Source organism: Kryptolebias marmoratus, linkage group LG20, assembly GCF_001649575.2.
Source record: "Kryptolebias marmoratus isolate JLee-2015 linkage group LG20, ASM164957v2, whole genome shotgun sequence".
In the NCBI taxonomy this organism is placed as follows: domain Eukaryota; kingdom Metazoa; phylum Chordata; class Actinopteri; order Cyprinodontiformes; family Rivulidae; genus Kryptolebias; species Kryptolebias marmoratus.
This window is the reverse complement of record NC_051449.1, coordinates 16,323,084-16,343,982: the sequence shown is the minus strand read 5'-3', so window position 1 is coordinate 16,343,982 and position 20,899 is coordinate 16,323,084. Positions and strand designations below refer to the sequence as shown.

Here is a 20,899-nt window from a genome sequence, read left to right as displayed (position 1 = left end):
AGGAAAATATATTTGCTTTGAATAACGCAAAGATGCGGTTTGTTATACTTTAATTTTTCAGCAAGCCTGAGGAACGCTCCAAATAGCAACGGTTGTCATCATAAATCCTAGTGTGAGTATTAGAGTGGAAAATGGTCTCTGTGATAAAACACGGAAGCCCCCCATCTCAAGAAAGGCACAAACCCAAGGTTTTGTGAGGTCTTGATTTTGCACATGAGAGCGGGCATGCAGAAAATATCCGAGCAGACACGCACAATTTTCTTTGTGCTCATAGATATAGCGTATACACATAAACTGTAAACCAGGGGTTCTGACACTTTACAAACAAAGATTCAAATCTGATTTCTAGATAAAGTGGGGGAAAAGAACATAACCAACACAACACAGAACAGGATTAGACAGAGAGCTTAAAATCCCCACATATTCAGTTTGAAAATGTTTCTGTAGATGCTGAGGAAAGTCAGTTGTTTGCTCCGATTAAAAGTGCAGGACAAATAGAGTGTTTGACAGATATGTTTAAAATAATATTGGGCTGTGTGTCCTTTCTTATATGATGCAGAATTGTCATGAAGATTATGTCTTTGACCAGACTGCAATGACACAACTCTTCAAATCTGACGACAACTGTGCAGATGAACAAGGTTCGAGTCTGGCTGCTGTCTTTCTCTTTGGTGAAGGAAGCCAATGGGATCTCATATATATATATATATATATATATATATATATATATATATATATATATATATATATATATATATATATTATATCTATATGTTGGTATTTCCTCCTTAGTATCAGATATAAATTAATTACTGCCGAGCTAACAGCGAGGAGGCACTTCTGCTTTAACCCCTTCACTCATCAGAGAGCAGAGTAAACAGCCTGCTGTGATTATGATTTCCAGAGATAAATTCCAGCCATAACAATGCTTCTTATCGCACATACTCCTCTGATTGGAGAGTCTGTCAGATGAAAAGCGAAAAAACCTGAAAACCATTTTTCAGCTCTTCAAAGGTCTGGGAGTCTAACCAAGAACCTGGCCCAGGCTGAAACAACTGAGACAAAGGATTTTCTTTTAGCCCAAACTTCTAGCATTTCTAAGTCAGCCTGAGATGATGGGCAGTCCCCTGGTGATGACAAGAGGCAGCCTTTTAGTGAGTTTATGATTGGAGTTAAATTGTCATGCAAACTCTCTGCAAGAGATGCCAAACAGTCTCGTCTGTGGGATTTGATATGTTTTAACAGATCTGACTATCGGATGCTACAAGAAAGATAAAGTCACATTAGCGCCTTCATTTGTTTCTGAAACATTGCTCACTTGGTTCGTAGTAGTCCGAGCTCTTCTTATCTGTATTTTGACTGGCTAATGCGAAGTCTAGTTTTTCTTGTTCTCTTTGTTTGTGGCAGGAAAACCGACGAGTTCTTCTCCTAACGGTCGAGCTGAAACTGTGGACGTGTGTATATTTGTGGTCATATTGCTGTTTAATGTCAGCATTAACAAAGATGTTTTCTTTGGATGTGAGAGAAAATGGAGAATTAACAGGAGAGAACACCCAAAGAAGAGTTAAAACAGTTCCTTTTTTTTTTGGTAAAATATGAGGACTATTCAAAGATCTTCGACTAAAGGTTGCAAAGTTTGTGCAGCCTTGGTTTAAATTTCTGTTGCTGTGAGTCACCGAGCAAGTACGGCACAGCATGGCTTTCCTTCATCAGGGCAAAGAATTAAAGGTGGGGCAGTTTCTGCAAACTGATTTTTATGCAAGATGTTTTGTGATTTTACATCTTTATCAAATAAAAGGTTTAAAAAGGAAACACGGGCCTGAGGAAAGGGAAAACACAAACTCAATACTCGCTGCTGTTTGAAGCCAAACAGAAGTTCTGGCCTGAGTGATTTTTCAATTATTCTTCCTGCAAACGGCTTTAAGTTCTGCAGAAACAAAACTCGTATCTGGTATGCACGCACTGTTCTTCGAAAGTGCATCCAAAGATATTGGATATTTAGGCTGAGGGCCTGTCAGAGTGATGAGGAAATATTCAGTTTTTGCTTTTTGAGGTGGGCTGCAGAGGTTTTTCCAAGTATACGATTTTACCCCTTACCCTGCTCTAGTAGCCACTGCCTATTCAGTGTTAGGCATTGTTTTGTTTAGTTGTTTTTTTGCTATCTTTGTTTATGTTCGTTTGTTATGTATGTGATGGTCTTCCATCTTCTTATGAAACCCACCCAGTGCCACTGGATGCAACACGAGCTTAAAGTATGATGAATCATCTATCATGGCTAACAGAAGGAGAGATCTTTTCCTATGAAACCTTCGGTTACTGATCTGTTTTAAATAAAGCAGTCTACTGGACTCATTTGTCAATTCATCATACACATGTCAGTGTTTCTATGTCTTTCTGATGAGTGATCACAAAACCCTACGACTTCACAGTTTAATAAATCTCCCTGAGTATCTCAGCAGTCAAGCAATAATTTCTTTTTCAGTCCTATTTGGAGTTCACGGTCAGAATTTTCTTGGTTTTCTAGAGTTCAACCTGACCTTTACCAGACTCATTCAATAACATAACACAAATAAATCACAAACTGACAAAATAACCGGCTTTCATCTTTACTTTCTTTTAGGCTCCTCTTCCGTTTTGATGATTAAATGATTGTAATGTAGCATTTTGGGGAAGCTATTTAAAACAGCACGTCTGACCTGAATTTGCACTGATAAAGCTACCATTCAAAAGGCAGCACCAAACACATAATAGACCAAAAAAAAAAGGGGGGGGGGGAGTACAAGTAGAAGAAGAAAGGAAAAAAATACCTCATGAAAGTTGCTGCTATCCACAACTGGATAATTTGTCATTCAGGCACAACGAAGGCACACATATTGTAACAAAATCCTAGTGAGAAATCATCTAAAACAGTTTTCTTCTTCTTTTTTTTAAATATAGAGTTAAAAAACAAGCACACTGTCACCACCTGTTATGCAGGAGTGTAACTGTGGATCCCTGAGTGGAACACTGGAACAACAACTGTGTGCACTTAAGTGATGTCTCAACAGCTTGCACAGACGGACACCAAAGTATGTAAAGAACTTAAGCTCACAAATACCCAAGACCTTGATGTTTTTTAAAACAAAAAAAATCAATGAGATTCAAGCTTTTTTGAATAGCTGAGAGTCATCTTTAACATACTCTGAACCCTAAAATAATCATGCAAGATCTTTTATTCGTGTGAAGGGGTGTACAGGTTTATGAAATAACCTTCACATGCTCTGAATTTCTACTACAAGATATTGATTAGTGATAAGAATTCCATAAAGGCCCTTTAAGTATTAGAGAATGAAATAGTTGCACATTTGGGTTTTTTGATACTGATATCCAGTTTGCTAGGAAAATAAAATTTATGAGAAAGAATATGAATTAGAACAAGGCAAACATTTTGTAATGTTTCCTAACACTATCCATACAAAGTCCCTGGTTATTAATTCTGATTGAGTTCAACAGAAATGTAACTTTTATCCTGATATGTCCACAGTGAGTCTCGCCTGGAAGAGATTCGTTTATCCCCATTTTTAGAGTTAGCCTTATTCTGAGATGACAACAAAGATCAAGCTGGTCTTCGAAGGTTTTGCAGAATCTGGCCAACATCAATAGTGGATATTTTGGTTAGCTAAAAATGACATCAGCACTATTTTTGTCCTGGCCTTGCTGCAACTATTTATCTGCCGCATTTGTTTTTCCCCAGCAGGCAAAATAATGTCGGAGACACAAAGTGGCTGACGCCATCGTGCAGCTGTAAAGCCCACTGAGGTACACGACAGCGGAGCTGTGAGGCCGTTACCCTTTGCTCGCCTTCTTGCTCATTAACAATAGTCAAGTTTAGCGAAGCCTCATTTTTCACAGCACACAAACTCCACATTTAGGAAAGTCTTACGCTCATTTGACAACTTGGCAAAACTCAGCATCTTTATACTTCCTTTCTCCAATTGTTAGGCCTCACCTTGAATGCACTTCGCGGCTGCTTTTCCAGCTCTAAGGTACTTTTTATTAACATTAATCACCGCTCCCTTTAACTAAATTGGAGGGTTGTTAATCTAAGTGTATTTTAATGGAACACTTCAGAAGCAACTCCCTCAATTACATCAACTCTTTCCAGCATGGTTCCTATTAAAAGCATGCTTTCATTTGGGGGCGGGGAGATCCCACAGAAGCAGAAAGAAACAAAGAATTAAGGAAGCTTTTGACTAATCAGTTTCACCTGCCAGAGTGAACGGACACACCACAGACTGCTGTTTATTAGGATATTTGACATCAGACACATGGCTCCGTTTATGAAACGTCATGCTACAGTTTTACATTAAGGGGACTTATTTGTCGTTTGTTGGAGGGGAGGTGTGTGGGGTCCCGTCTGGTCGCGACTTGCCGCGGCAAAAAGTGATGTCACAGAGGTTTAACTCAATCTGCTCTCCGGCCAGTTCGAAAGCACTTCCTCTCTTAACGTCAGCTCACACGAACGACAATCAAAGACAGCACCTTGGAAGCTGCGAGTAGAACATCTGAGGACCGTTGAGAATCAAAACAAGAGTCAGGCGCTGCTAAGCTTCGACCGAGCTGATGTCATGGAGATCTGACCGTCGCAGGGTATGTTTGTAAAAAAAAAACGCTGGAACAAATTATGGCTTGCTTTGAAAAACGTGCAAAGGAAATGCTTTGGGTAGATAGGATTACCTTTGTTTTGATTTTGTTTATGTCTCATTTTTCATATAAAATGTCTGATTTTGTTTGATTTGCACACAAAATGACATGAGAGTTGATATCTGGCATGGTTTCACCGCTTCAAGTCTCGGTGAGTAATCAGACCTAATGACACCATGCCAAAATAAAAGAAAAATAAAACAAAACAAAAAAAAAAGAAACACACTAGTGGGCAACATTTCTTTGAGGTGACTGTGAAAGTTTCATTCTTTTTTTTTTTTTTTTTACATTTATGGCAATCTGTTGGTGTCTGAAAATAAGTGATTCAGTGAACTTGACTTTCCAGTTATACAAAGCCACAATCAGCTTACAAACCCACCGTGCCAAATCCAATGCCGTTACACATTATGCATAAAGCAAGAGTTCAGATCTTGTGAAGTGGGGTTCTGTGAAAAGATTACAAACAATCAACATCATGTTGAAAATAACTCTTTGAATAACCTCGTTTTGGAGAAATAGTTTTCCTCTGACTGAATTGACACGCTAATGGCAAGTCTAAACGGAGATAATACCAAAGTGGATGGCTGCCATCTTATAACAACTCCAATCTCAAAGATTTCATAGTGGTTCCACTGTCAATTTCACATTAAACTGTGTTTTCACAGAGAAGTCTACAGCTAGCTGTAACACTTCCAGAGCAGCCTGGGCCACTTTCAGTAGTGATACTATAAAGTATCTTCTAGAGCAACAATGTCTAAGAAAATGACAATTTACAAACAGTGTTTTCACGAACTTCTATAAAATGTTGACAGAGTTATAAGATGGCAACAATCCATTTCGGTCTATGATTCACTTGTTGCTGTGACCAAAAATTCCCCACCTATCCTTATTCTTAAAATAAAATGGGATGCTTCTCACACCTGATCTTAATCCCACTGACAGAAAACACCTGACTTAAACTTTACTTTGTAATTAGAGTTCACATTACTGATGGACAATCATGATCTTCTATCCATCAGATGGCAGTGCATCATGAACTGTTATCTATCTACAGTCGATAAAACCACAAGATTAAACAGATAAATCTTTGTGAAACACTATATTATGAATGCTACTAACAATTTTACTGTGTGAACAAGAATCCTTGTGCTAACCTTCTCCAGAAGCAGGATTTGTTTAAAACTTTTCTGTGTTTTCGTTGGAATGCGAGTTGGGTCAATGGATCACTGTCTTGACGAGAAAAAACTGAGCTGTTGGGGGTACAGTAATCACTAATGGAGCATATCTAAACAAAGATTGACGACAGATGAAGGATTTAGAGGAAACAAGTCTAAATCTGTCATCTGTTTGATTTTTAAACACTCCAAACACCCAAACGGAGCATTGAGGGTTTTTATTGAATTCTGAACTGAACTGTTGGTGGCTGTTTCATTCTTCACCAAACCCATGTGTGAAAACTTCACTTTAAAGTGGTGCTCACACCAAACTGTGATCCAACCCAGACTTTTGTCTAGTTGCCATGTTTTTTCAATCTCGCAGCCAGACGGCACTGTTATTGTTTCAGCATGTCAGCGTCAATTGCTTGAGTTCAGTGTGACAGATTGCACTTTGTTGGTGGGAGGGCAACCGGTGAATAGAAAACACATTTCTGTAATTTCAGAGACTAATTACAGCTAAGGCAGTCTATGTATTATTAGGATGCCTCAGTCGTTTGGTATTCTTTAAAAACCTGACTTAGGACAGACCTCCAAGGTTTTGTATATTGTTGAGCTCTACTGATAATTTAGCTGAAATTGATGAACAATTTGCTGGAAGGAATGCACATGTCTTATCTGAAGTTACACTCCAGAAGTAAGGACATTTCAGAAACGCTGAGCTTTACTTGTTTGACAGTTAATGTTTGCATCGCTGTCTTTCTTCATCTAAAGAGTATCAAAACCCTGAAAACCCAGAATACATAAAATGACTGAACCACTTTCATTTAGGGTGTTCTTTGCTTTCCATAAATAGGCAAGATGCCCATGAGGTAGGTAGAAGCCTACCTCATGAAAGATCAACTTTGCAGGGTAGGGGACTTTGTCAGAATGGATGAATCTTAAAGGTTCTACTCTGTGGCAAGCTGTCAAGGTGGATAGCAAAATAGATACAAAGGTGTGCTCAGGTCCAGTCTCAAGAACTGTGGTATCTCAATGAAAACCCTGAAGACCAGTGTTCTCAGTTGCCTTGAGTGGTATACTATGTGCCCCAACAGTGTGGGAAATTTCAAATGCCATAGATTTCCTTCAGTGCTGAGCTGCAGAAGCCAAAACCTCTGAATGATGACTTTGTTTGTTCATAATGCCAAAATGTTGCTCACAAATTGGGCTTATCTGCCTCTGAAGAACCCCAAAGTCAATAATAACTCAGAGAAGTGAGATCCATCATTGATTACGGCTCGATCCATCATCAAAACAAGAGGTGTCTTGCAGGTAGGTGACCTGTCAGTTAGGGATTTTAATGCTTTTAATGCCTTACTTTGACATTTCTAATAGATTTTGTCTAACTTTTAAACCAAAATAAATAAATAAATAATAATAAAGTAACGAACAAATGCAAAATGACAACTGTACCTGGGACCCAGCTCATCCTCACACCTCCAGGTGAACTCTCCAAAGCTCTCGTAGCGCTGGTTGTAGTGGTAAAGCACTCGGTGCAGCGTGGGAGCACCCAGGTCCATCAAAGTGTTGTAGGCAGTCTGCTGCTCCTTCCCACTTGTGTAGCCATTGAACAGATTATAAATCTTATCTGCAATTTCTGAAAAGACACATACAAGCTAAAATCAATGGGAGCTCTGGTATAGCTCTCAGCGTCAGATGAAACAATGTGCGGAAAAACTTTAATGTCCATTAGTAATGGCAGATGTGAGCTAATAAGGAAAAAAAGGAATCTAATACAATCATCATTCCTTGTTGTGTGATTGTTCTTTGACACCAAATCAAACTGAGTAGGTTTGCAGTTTAGCAGCCCGATCAGTAAAACGTAGTCATTATGCTGTACTTCTTTACTTCTAAACTTGAAATTCAATTCTGGGAGTGACATCACAACCAACCTAATAATGAACCTTCTACAGCTCCGAAAACTAGCTTTAGGCAACTTGCTTCTTAAAAGAGATTGTAAATCACAATGTGAGTGACTGATTTATTGGATTTTGAACTGACAGAAGTGAAAGTAAAACGTTTGTGACTGCAGCTATCACCACTTTTAATGCACAAGGCAGCCATATTGGATTTTGTGGTCAAGGTTGGTCAGGGAGCTTTGACTTTCTGAGTCGGAATTGACTTCAAGGTACATTCCAGTTTATTTTTCTAGCTTGTAAAACTTGCTTTGAATTTCTGCTGAACACAACAAACTGAATCACTAATCGTGTTTTTGCTGTTTTCTTGAGTTACTGCAACAGAAAAAGCCAGTTTTCAAGTTCGAGATTGACTTGGATCCAGCAGCATTTTCCTAAAGTTGAAGCCAGGGTCCCATTGTGGGTCCTGAAACATTAGTTGTGGGGTGTTTGAGAAGAAGAAAAGTCACTGTGACAGAGAACTTGAGAACACTGGGTTGTGGCACCTTAGTAACACAAAGCAGACCCACCTGTCAAACTGCACAATTTTATATTTTTTTAAGTTAATGGCTAGCAAAGAGCACAGGCTGTAAACTTGTTTTTACTGAAAAGTTGGGGATTTTACCACAGTGGTTGATTAGTACAGATCAGTTTTGGTCTCCACTTGACTGCATGAAGTATTTAAGTATTTACGTTTTCAGAAAATTGACCTTTTGTGAGGTTGGTGGCAATGGTGCTGACTTGATAACATTTTGACCACATTTCTGATTAAACGCATTTACTGTTTTAACAAGCATAGCCAGCAAAGTAAACAGACCCTGCACTATGCTTTGCTGTTATAAGTGTGATATTTGCTGTCCTTTTACAAACCAGTTGTCCTTCCAATCAGTAAGAACAGTTTTCCCTCTGCCCTTCACTTACCAAGACTGTTCCAAGTCAGTCTGAAGCTCTTTAAAAGTCTCCTTCTTTCCACAATTCATTATAACATCTGAACTTTGATTCATTGTCACACTTGTATCTTCATAGTTTCATGTTTCTAACTGATTCTATTTTTTTTCCTGAACCTGTGAAACAGATTGCTTCAGTAAATTGCTCTGTAGCAATTTGAGCATCTTAATTTCTTTCCTTTGTTATTGTGAAATACCAACAGGCCTTTCTCGTGTGGTTAAACCATAATATAATCTAATAATCTAATTTAATAATCTGATTTATATCATGCAAACAGTGAAAATCCAGACAGATAAAGATCATTTATTTTGTAACTTTACTTGGCAGTTTTACCTGACGCATCAACCCAGGAAACACCAGATTGGAATTAAATTTATTTGATGTTTCACTACATTTAAAGCCTCAAGAACTATGAGCTTCTGAGTTGAAACTATTTTCAATATTGATAGTTTTATTTATTTTTTTTAATTCTTGATGTAGATAAAGGTTAATGTATTATTCACAGGTAAGTATTTTTTTTATTTCTTTCTCTTTCTGCCTGCTCAAAGGGTCAAGATGTTTTTGTAAGTACTGACAACCATGGGAGGTTTTTGAGGACAGAGCATACCTTTTATCTAAAGTTTATACTTCTATTTTTTTTTTTTTTTTAGATTTATCTTTAATCTGATCATGCCAAATTAGTTCATTTGCATTTCTGTTTTTAGGATAATGTGTGCTGTTGATTCTGAAAAGGGCTTTAATTGTAGAGTCCATCAGACATTACTGATCAATAAAAGCTTCCCTCAGTGCTAAAACTGACTTTTGAAACTTTTAAAATCTTGACATTGACTTCAAGGCATTTCAGGGTTTGTATTGCAGTCCCACTTTTAGATTATGGACATGTCATTATACAAGCGTGTCTTGATGTTAGAGTTTTAAAATGATCAGTTACAAAAAAAAAAGTTGGACATATCTATTTTTTTTTTGTTTAACTGGCGAAGTATTATGGATTTAAATTGTGGATGTGGAGTTTTTTTTATGGATTGTCAAGTTAGGAGCTCATCCACACTTCTGGATAATAATAAACTCAGCTCAAACCAGAGCCAGTGGAAGTATTGCATTTCACACCATTTATTCTTTTCCAGACATTAAAATTAACAGCATAAGCCCAGCTGGCTCGTACTTCACTGAATAGTGCATTTTTGTAATATCTGATTAAAATCAGCACCAGGCTCCACAATAACATCTTTGCTATGAAGCTCTCATTGATTCGGAGGCTAAACAAAGACTCCAGCTCTTTAATTTCGGAGTTGAAATGATGGATTTTTTTTTTAAATCAGTATCCTCATGGAATTGTAGGATACAGAGACCATAAACAGTTCTGCTTTGGAGAGGAAAACTATCTGCCTGCAACTTTATGACTCATTGTATGAACTCATGTGACATCTGTTTTGTGAGAAACATAACTCCTAACAGAAAGAGCAAAGGTCTGTCCTGCAAATGAATTCTTCTAACGACACTAGGAAAATGAAACTCAACGTTTTTTTAACTCTCCGACACATAATCATCTATATGAACCGACTGTATTTCATGAATGTGTTTAGTTCATCTGTCCTCCGTCACCCTGTGCTTTGACGTCATCCACAGTCGGACACGGAGTTTTGATGGTGACCTCACTGGGACTGGAGCGGCGTCCTGTGTTGTCTACTGCCCACAGACGGAACCTGAGGACACAGTCAGACACAAAGGCATACAGAACTATGAATATTGTTCTGGCTTATAAGGCTTCAATAAAACCAAATCTGCAGCATTAAAAAAAAAACAAAAACCTGCAGTCAAACCAATCTGATGCACAGAGATCCTATCATGAGCGGCAAACTGAGAGCTGATGCCCTTCCTGGAACTGGTAATCCAGTTAGGAGGCACTTTCTGATGAAGCTGGTTGCATCATCAGTACAGAACTTGCTTTTGTGCTAGCTCGACTCCCCTCCGTACCCCATCAATTGGGAGTTCACTGAATGAAGATCTCCACCTTGTGGCCAGAGTGTAAACCTGAAGGCGTCCTAATAATCTGCATCCTTTTTCGATCTACAGCTTGAATCTAAAGGATTATAGACTGAAACTAAAGAGGAAGTTGAAGCATCATTTGCATTTTATTTCTCATTTTGTCCAACTGAGGCAGTATTTATACAGTACCTGTCTGTATAAAAGGTATAGAATGTGCAGTTAACTGAGAGCGATAAGGAACCTGGCTTGCAAAGATGAATGAACTGTCAGCCAGAATAAAGCAAGAGCATGAGTCTTTTCAAAAGTTTGAGATAAAAGGGCATACAGTATGTAGTAACTACTTCAGCTAAATACGTATACATCCAAGCCTAGCTGTCTGTTGGCCCCTCAGCTTTTCTTCTTACCTTTGTTTTAAATTCGTACCCTTTTTTTCCCCTCCTCTGCTTCATTTGTAATCCTTCACAAATTTGATTTAACATCCTTTGGCTGACTTTCTGCTTTTGCCCTTTTTTCTTTTCCCATCATATTCCTTCCCTCTGTGATATGTGTGAGCAGCTTCCTTTCTGGCGAGCTTTGTGTGAGAAGAGTGTGAACATGCTTGTGAGGCGATCTGAGCATCCGGTCTTGATCACGGCATCACATTGTTAGGTCTTTTTCGCTCTGCAGGAATACATACACAGTCTGAACCGAGAGCCATTTGGAAGAAATATGGGAGGAATAACAACTTAATTTGTGCTGCATTTAATTTGAATCCTTTAACCTTGTGGGAAAAGTTGTTTAGAGATTGTGTTTTTCAGGCTCAGCTTTTACCTAAGCTAGCCTGCCTTTTATAATCAGCTGGGTGTTTTATTTTTTTAATGTTTAAATGCAAATGATGGTGCTTCATGGAGCAATAATAAGTTAGTCCTTTTTCAGCTTTACCTTGAGCTTTTATTACCAAGAAAAGAAAATGTTAGCAAACATGCAGTTATGCTATTTGTAGCAAATAACAATTTATTTTTCTTTCAAAATATAAATAGTAGCATACATCTGAAATAAGCCTGCACGTTGGGCATAAAATATAAATACAACAAGAAGAAGAGGACATCCTTGTGACGTAGGTTAAATTAGAGTTGAGGCTACGACATCATTGTTTTTTTTTCCGTAACTCGTTTTAAAAAAAATACCTTTTTAGAGCAACTAAACCCCTGTTTCTGTGTAGTCACAAGGCTGAAAACAATAAAAATATTTTCATAAAAAAAGCTATTTTGATTGGTGACCCCTAACTATCCCAGATTTGATCACTTTTTGCACAAACAAATAAACTCCTGTTTTGAATTAGCATTGTGCAGAAATGACTGAAAAACCTGATCCTCAGGGTTTTGCTCATTAGAACTGAATCATGTTGACTGTAACAGGTTCAACTACGTGCTTCAAATGAAGGATTTATGCATAACTGCAACTGTTTAAGATCATTTAAAAACATAAATATTCCATCAAACAATATTTGTTTTAACTAAAGAAATTGACAACATTAAATCAAGTTTAACATTTACCCAAACTAACTGTAAGGAGCACTCTAGGTGCCAGCATGCATAACAAAATGATTTATTTCCAGTACTTAAAAGAGAGAGGAAACTGGAAACTTACATGTAAGTCGTGTCAGGTTCCAGGCAGCGAATGATCATACTAATGGAAGAGGACAGCAGGTTGGGGATGTCCCCTAACATCACACACGGAGACCTGGCCCCAGACAAGATGTCATCAACAAAACTCAAAAGGGTTTCTGCAGACATGAGAAGAATATACAGCATCTACTTAGTGGAGTTCACAACATTTACATTTACATTTTAGACAAACCACTGCTCAGGTTTTACTGTAACTGAATGGGTAACTGTCACAGTCACAAGTTGTGTCAAACTATTTTCCCAACATAGAGTCCAACCTGCACAACCTGGGCAGGTTGAGAGGAATCTGTGGTTTAAAAGCCATTGACTCTGAAACAATAAACAGACTAGTCATATAGACTCATCCTCCAACATCACTCACCAAACAAATCACTCTGTTTTTCCCCACTTTTGTCATCATAAAACATAAATGAGATTCTGCTTACAAACATGACAAACTCAGTAACATATGTGCTTGAAAGCTCTACCCAGGTAAGCCCTGCTACGCTTTGCCAGGAATAAATGACACATATTCCCATCAGGTGAATATACCTGTTCTGTTCTTAATAAAACAGATAGTCTGGCACAGCTAACAGCAGAAACATTCACGAGATTTAAAAGTGATGAGCAGAGGTTTCCTGAAGCACAGCTCACATTTAAAGTACAGTGTGTACCAGTGGGGCGTATTCCTGAAAGGTCAGATGTTTCACAGAATCATTGTGCACATGAAGAAAGGAGAACTGACTTTGATTTATTTTACGAGGACAGGAGGAGTGCCCAACATTAGCAACAAACTCTTTCTTCAAAAGATAGCAAACACGCTTGGCAGAACAATTTTATTGAATGAATAATCAGATCCAGGCGAGCCCAGATAAATCAGAGAGCCTCAATGGGGATTTGGATCGCACCTGTGGCAAAAAGTACAGGGTGTTGAGGATCTCACTGATATGGTTCTGCACATGCTGCCCACTCAGTCTTTAACTTTACTGCAGCTTGAAGGCAGAGCCTGGCTAGTCATTCACATGGGTTTTCCCAGCGCATCCACAACACAACACAACTTAAGACCCAATAAAAACACTTGTTCTGTGGCAATCACTACTAATACAGTGTCAAACAAATGCTACAAACACAAAAATATAGCATCAATAGAAAAAAACCCTGATGTTTTCTTTTTCTTTAGGCAAACATTGTCATAACTTTATTATTTAATTTTCATTTCTTGAATTTGGACTACAATGAATACACAGAAGAAAAAAAAACAACCATTATAACAGTAGTTATTAAACACAAGGAATGCACAAACTATTTATACAATTACCTTTACTTCCAAGTAGTAAGTTTTGTATGGCAGATTGAGAAAAAACTAAATAGCGTACAGAATGACTCGCGAGTTCATGTTGCACAATAACGCAACGGACTTTGACATTTTTAATTGATAATTTATACATGATTTATTTGTCTTTAACTATCTAAGTTTGATTTCAAACACTATACATTTTGACATCATATTTAAACGTTTAGTTATTGAGTCAACTGATCTTTACTTAGGCTTATTAATGTGCAACAAACCAAATTTCTTACTTAACTTCTCCCATTATATGCAAAAATTAGTTCAAATGCTCTTAATAGCAAAATCAATTTGTCATCTGCAAACAGCATAAAGTGTAACAATTCAGAAACCTTGCAAATGCAATGTAATGTAAAATGAAACAACAACAGTGGTCCCAGTGCTGAACTTTGGGGAACACCAAAAAAAAAAAAAAAAAATCAACAACTGAGTGTGTGTACAGTATTTTACAACCATAGACATTTTATATTGATAGACCAAGTGTCCCCGCCTTCCCAGGTTGTTGGGAACTGAAATCAGGACCCATTTTACAGAAGCTGCCATGAGTAATCCTGGAACCAAAGTGTACACATTAGTGTTGTGGGGCTTTAGGTTCTGCCTCCTCCCACACAGTCATGGTGTCGCATGAGCTTTCTTTAAAGCCTAAGCTAATTACGGTAATTACAGCTGATGTTGTTAGAAAAATAAGTATTTGAACAGACAGTAGCAAAGTAAGAACTAAATAAATCAACAAGAGCGAACAACTAAAAAAAACTAAAATATTTGTCTTTTTTATTTTACCAACAGCAATGTCCCATTCATTTACATGTAGGGGTGGGTGGGGACTTAGAACCTGTGCTGGAACTACAGTCTTTTAACCTGTAAAAACCAATTAAAACACAAACTAATTAAATACTTCAATTTTTTTTCTAGCATTGTTTGTTTTGTTTCTGCTTCTTAATTCTTATACTCAATACATCAGGTACATATAGTGCTTTTGAATTCTTTTAACAGATGAACCTCCAGCTCCTGTGTCAGCTCTTCAAGTTTTAGCTGGCACTGTGGGGATTGGTGGTGACACACACAGCTAGTTGTGTTTTCCCAGCTGTCAAACGGCCAGTTGGCCAACAGGGTGTGTGTTTCACTGGAAAGGGGGGGGAAATCCTTCCGTCTGGAAAGTCAAATCCACTTATGCGCAACGATGTGCAAAGTGATGGGTGCTGTTGGGTGGTCATCTGTGACCGTCCTCTGCACAAGCAAGTTCTGTCTCTGTGTGTTTATGCAGTTTTAGCGTGTGTGAAGTGATGGACGCCCTCAGGTGCGCCTTACTTATATGGGAGAGAGTAGCTGGGACTGTAAGCACATGTAGACTACTTGTGCTGAGTGATTGGTGCTCTGAGGTGGTCACAGTGGTCGTCATCGTAAACCTCTCCCTATGTCACCATCTGGTTAACGAGCGCCATGGAAACACCGAAGGGGAACCCAGAGATGAGAAAAAAAAAGACACGTGTGGAGAAGCTGCCAGAGAACGGTGTTTATCCAGAACTGAGAGTGACACAAGAGTGAAAGGTATAAACATTGCTGTTGATGTTAATGAAAAGTGACATTGTGTAGCTGCGCACCACTAAGTATTTTAATTGCAACGCCAGTTGGAACATCTTCCACGTGAGCATGAAGGTGTTTTTAAAACCCTCAGTGGAAAACGGAGTGTGGAAACCTGTTGAACATTTCTTTCAAAACCTAAGAGTAGAGCTTTTAATGGACAACTGAGCCCAACATTAATCTTCAAATAGAGTCACTGTGTGTCTCAATGTCCCAACTTTAGTAATTTTGCCCCGATGTACCACGGCCACCCTGCTACAATGCTCTTTAAACTCTAATACACATGGCAAACAGTTGACTATAATTAATATTCACTGGTTATTCTATTCAACAGGCAGAACATGGGTGAAGTTTGCATGCAAGTTTTTCTGAATGGATCAGTTTCCACGCCCTAGAATAAATATTCTTTGTGCCCTTCTCTGACATTTGTCATTGTGCGATTGCTTGGACTATAGGACAGAAAATGTAACAGACCAAATGCCTACCACTTTGAATAACTTGATATTTAAAAATTTCACAGCTACAGTATTGTCAAATGTACTTTTTATGTGAGATTGTTCAGCAGGTGACCTAATGTCCAACACGTTCTTTTGTGTTTTCTGACAACACTGTTGTTGAAGTGCATAGAGAAGAGATGCACACAATATCCTTTACAATGTTGTACCTAACATGTAGGGTACATTTGTTGAGGCTTTTTTAAACCCTCTGATTATCTGTCTGACAGCTTTTATAGAGTTTCCTTTTGTTGAATACATGGCTGACTGAAAGTAGAGTCAAAGCTGCAGGTGGTGATAAATGGGAAATTTCCCTGTCTGTCTGGAAAATCCATTTCTGAAAAATTGGCCTCACATCAATCACCGATCTCAAGATGCGTAGTTTGTTTTTGGCAGTGTCAGACGAACTATGATTGGAAAATTGTTAGCAAAGTACAGATGGGTGATCCATTCTCACATACTCTGATCCCTCTCTGCTCTCTCTCCCAAATGGCTGTAAAACTGTGCAAAGGTAGGAGAGTGGCTACGGTCTTATTGTTTATGACTTCCCTTGAACTCTTTTGTTAAACAAAAGTCTACGCTCATTAAAAGACAACGTAAGGGCAGATATGAAAACTGAAAAAATACCCTTTAAACTCAGGCTGTATTGAAGTAAGACACATAACATTGCTGCTATGGGTTACCCTCAAGAAACACGTTCTAACCTTCATCTGTCCAAGCCTTCCTGTCAGTCTAATTTCCCTGCAACTCTTCTCTGTAAACCAACGGAACCAGCAGAACTGTAGTTTGTAGCTCATTTAAAATGGTTCAAAGAACTAGAGGTGGGTGGTCTTTTGGCCAAAAGAACAGAGAGTACACCTAATTTGACCTTCACAAATATTTCAGTCAATAGAGACCAATAACACTGCGAACACTGTGTGCTGCCATGGCATTTATGAACGTGAGTCAACCCACAGTGGAAAGAAAAGAAAACAGGCACAGAGAAAAACATGAAACGTGAAGATGAAACTAATTGTGGAGATAGAGATCAGAACCCCCATCCTCCCAATGGCTGGCTAGCTTGTCCTGGTTAATATATAGTTTAAAAAAAGTTGTTTTTTTTTAAGTGTAGCTGCAAAGTTATTTTTTTCCTACTAAAAAAATACAAAGACGATATAGCCTATCAGATATTGCTGTATTGTAATTTTTTTATTTTTGCTTTTGTTTGTATGTTGACATTTTGCCACTTTTTGCATGAGGCAGTTATTTAATTAATGTCTCTCTTTTCACTATCAACAACAATGGAGGACTCATTAAGTGCGTATTGTGAGTCTCTCATTTAATTCTTAAAACGGGGTTTGAGAGAGCACAACACACATTCAGAATAAAGAGGTATAGGAATTGTGAAAGCAAAAACAACTTCAAAAATCAAAATAAAATCTGGTTGTCTTTCTTTGAACCTACTAGGGTCTCACTTTTTCAGCATAATTGTTTATAGGTGTTTCCAGAACAAACTATTATAAAGACTCTCTAAGGTTTATAGGGATTGTTGGTCCCAGTATAGGTGGTTATAGGTACAAATTTGCTTTCGCACTGCCAGAGGAATGCACATCAGGTGACTGACAATCAACAGCCAACAACAGAGGATTAAAGTTGGACCTGTGTGTTGTGGGGTTTTTGGTTTAATTTTTAAAACAAATTTTGAAAAGCAGAGCCAAGATTTGTATGGTAGATCAGTCTGCATTGTGCTGCACATGTTTGAAGAAGGGTATATCATAACAGACAATGGTGACTGGTAGCTTCTTTTTCAGCATTGCTAAATAGTTTTAACAGTATGGAAAGAGCACTGAATTTGCTCAACCAATCAATATATATTTATGTATGGACCATTCACATTCCTCATGCTATTGGAGAGTCGCTATTGAGCCAAAAAAGACCCTACTCTGAAGCAGTGAGGAGTGAGCAGTGAGCAGTGACTGCACACTGTACACTGCTGATGAGACGAGTCTTTCAACAGCTGTCAGACTTGTTAGACATGCAGTGTTGTGCAAGTTCATATACCACAAGGATTAGTTAAGAGTTAATTTTCCCACAAATTAATACAAAAATGTGTAGTAATTCTATTCATAGTTCACCATTTAAAAATTCAGAATGAAATTCAAACTCACAAATGAACCATTTCATGTTTATTTGTCAACTTTTTGTGAAAAAGATTTTCTAAAAATGTGTGATGCTTGTTGATATGTACAGAGACATGACAATACCCATAATTACTTTTAGACTGGTGATGTATCTAATATGTATCATGTTCATAGAGAAAAGGTAGAAGCAGCATGATGTCTCAGAGTTTTTCCTGTATTTTCTTCTGCTACCTGCTCACTATGATCTGGGTGAACTCTTGCTCCTGCTGGGTGAATGCACAACCAGCCATGTGGGCATAACTTGGCATATCCATTTTGTTTTCATAGTTAGAACATGTTCAGTGTTTACTGTCCTGAATTCAGTGTACAAGACAAGTAATAGATCCTGTCCTGGAAGGAAAAATCACCACGCTTTACTTTGTAAACTGATAAATGTTTGCCTTTCTTCAGTCCACTGTCGACAAAGAGCATTTAATGTGGCCAGAATGAGCTGTGCTCAGTTTAAGTTTGTTGAGTAAAAAACAGCTTAATTAAGTTCAAAGTTAAAAAAATATTAACTCCATTTATAAATGTGCCTGAATCACTGCATATGTGTACAACACTGGAACAACTGACTGCATCACTTTGGCAAAAACAAAAACTTTCTTTATATCAACAACTATCTGTAAAAATCACAAAGTTTTACAAATTTCTAAAACTTTAACATTTGCTGAATAACTATTAAAATGAAGTTTTGCAATTTTGTTTTTAAATTGTTGATTTTTATTATTGCATTGTTCTTCTATGGCCCTCATTCTAACAGGCTGTTAGCTTTGCACCCCATCAGAAATCCTCCACAGAAAGCTGCTGCAGACGGTTTACTGACCACTTACAGACACATTTCCATCCCGACTTAAAAAATAAAATCCTTGAAAAGATACAATGTTCAGAAGAACTCTGATGTGTATGCACTTTTATCACTAACTTGTAGTCTTGGTTTCTGAGCTTGTCCGCCTGTGCAGTTGTCCTCAGCTTTAACAGAGTAATGATATTTTTGATTTACTGTGAGACAGAGTACATAAAGGAAATCCCATTTCCATTGTGTAAAAATTTTAAATGCAGTTTTTCAATCAATTTTTTTTTACACTGTTCAAGATTTAATGCGATAAAATTAAATGACAAAAAAAAAGTGTTTTTACTCGACTGAAATATTACATTTTTGCTCCAAAGCAACAGTTGGATGACAATTCATGTCAGAAATAAAGAGTCACAAATGGATTTTTACTGATTTATATCATCATAGAAACACAAATGAATTGCTGACAAGAGAGAGACAACTTTGATGAACTCAGATTTTCTAAACATACTGACTGGAATATACTAGTGCAACACTCTGTACTTTCCAACATCTGACAAAAAGCACTTAAATTTTAGCTTTAGAGCAGCCCAGCTGGCTTTTCATAAGATGACACTGGCAGATTGTGAAAGGTTCAGTTGGGAAGAGTTGTAAATCTGTCTATTTAGTCAAATCAGTAAATCTGCCCGAGGCAGGAAATAGTGTCCTGATAGATCCTAAGCAAGGAAAAAGATTTGAAGCAGCCACCCTGGGAAACACTGAGGCTGTTGAATATTATGGACACAAGCAGGGATTGAGCAGCTTGTTTTAAACAGATGTCGTTGGTAGCATCACTTAAATGAAAGACATTAGCCGAGAGTCTTGGGGGATGGGGTCCAGTTTGGTAGCGTTTGCACATTTTTATACTACTTTTGGCTTTATCTAATTGGTCTGAGTTAGTGCTTTTTTTTTTTTAACAAAAATATAATTTTATTCAACTTCTTTTAAATTCTTTGATTAGATTTAGGCACCAAACCTACTTTCTTAGATTAAATATGATCCTGTAGTTCTTGAGTTTATTTAGGTTCATATACCGCAGAAGGTCAAAATGTTTATGGTGCATTAGATGCTCTTTATTTAAGCTATTTGTCTATTCTATTGTGTTTAAGCTTTCTACTTAGGCACATATGGCCAGGTCCCATAAAAACAGCACAAAAAGCAAATGCAGTAATGGATTTGTAACACATTATGTAAAAACAAGTCCTATTTCAGAAGAAAGCAAAGCAATGAAGTGAGTGTAAAGGTCCAGTTTCAAGGGGGATCAGGAACCAGAACTCTGAGGAACTTGTCATTCAGCTGAAGTTGTTTACTCTCAGCATTCTTACAGTATGATTGGCTGGAAAAAAGCACAAATTGCCAGGAGACTGATTTGAGTTATGGGATAACTTTTGAAGTCCTCTTTGCTGTCGTCAGTTCAGCTGTTCAGGCCAGAGCATGTGTGTGTGTGTGCGGCCCATCCACTGCTGTTTTTCTCCACTTCTTAATGGAAAGGACAGGTGCTTCAAAGATGACCACATTTGTACTGTGGGATCTCAGTGTTTATCAGACATCACATAGTTCAACATGGAAATAAAAAAGTCACAGGTAATTCTAGCTCATTAGGCCTGACATCATTCTATTGTATTTAATTATACACAAACAACAGAAACACAAACAACAGAAAAGTTCTCGTGCTCGAATTTGAGATGGGCATATTTGTTTTCCTCTTCATTGTTTCCTGTTTACTTTCAGTCATAAATACCTTATGTTTGGTTTAAATACTTTAGAGCAGGTTTTGAATGTAAAAATTGACTGTCACCAACTGACTGATAATTACTTTCTGTGCTGATGGTAACTGTGTCGACACAGTACAAGCCTGAAGCGCAGCAGTCCCATCCACAGACAGACACAAACAGTAGCAGCGGGCTCATTAGACTCATGTCGAGCTGTTCAGGAGAATGAAAGCAAATCATTAAATTAATAAAAGTGCTATCCAAAGTTTCTGCCTTACTTGGTTTGTTAGTTTGACGAGAAAAAGGTGAACTCAGGACACGTAAAAAAGAAAAGAAAAAGAAAACGGTGAACCAACAAGTTGTTGTTTTCAGAGAAAACTGTATCTCTGTGCCAACTTAAAGCAGTGGTGCGCAAC

General features: G+C 37.8%; 1 protein-coding gene across 3 annotated transcripts in view; it reads right to left on the bottom strand.

Moving 5' to 3' along the window:
* The window catches only part of astn1 (astrotactin 1), a 300,003-nt gene that overhangs the window by 5,488 nt on the left and 273,616 nt on the right, over positions 1–20,899 (bottom strand). For all 3 annotated transcript variants that reach the window (XM_017420879.3, XM_017420880.3, XM_017420882.3), the window contains 3 exons: positions 12,338–12,473; positions 10,325–10,425; positions 7,293–7,476 (listed from right to left, as the gene is read on the bottom strand). In XM_017420879.3, coding sequence (XP_017276368.1) covers positions 7,293–7,476; positions 10,325–10,425; positions 12,338–12,473 — 421 coding nt within the window. The remainder of the gene's footprint in view (positions 1–7,292; positions 7,477–10,324; positions 10,426–12,337; positions 12,474–20,899) is intronic.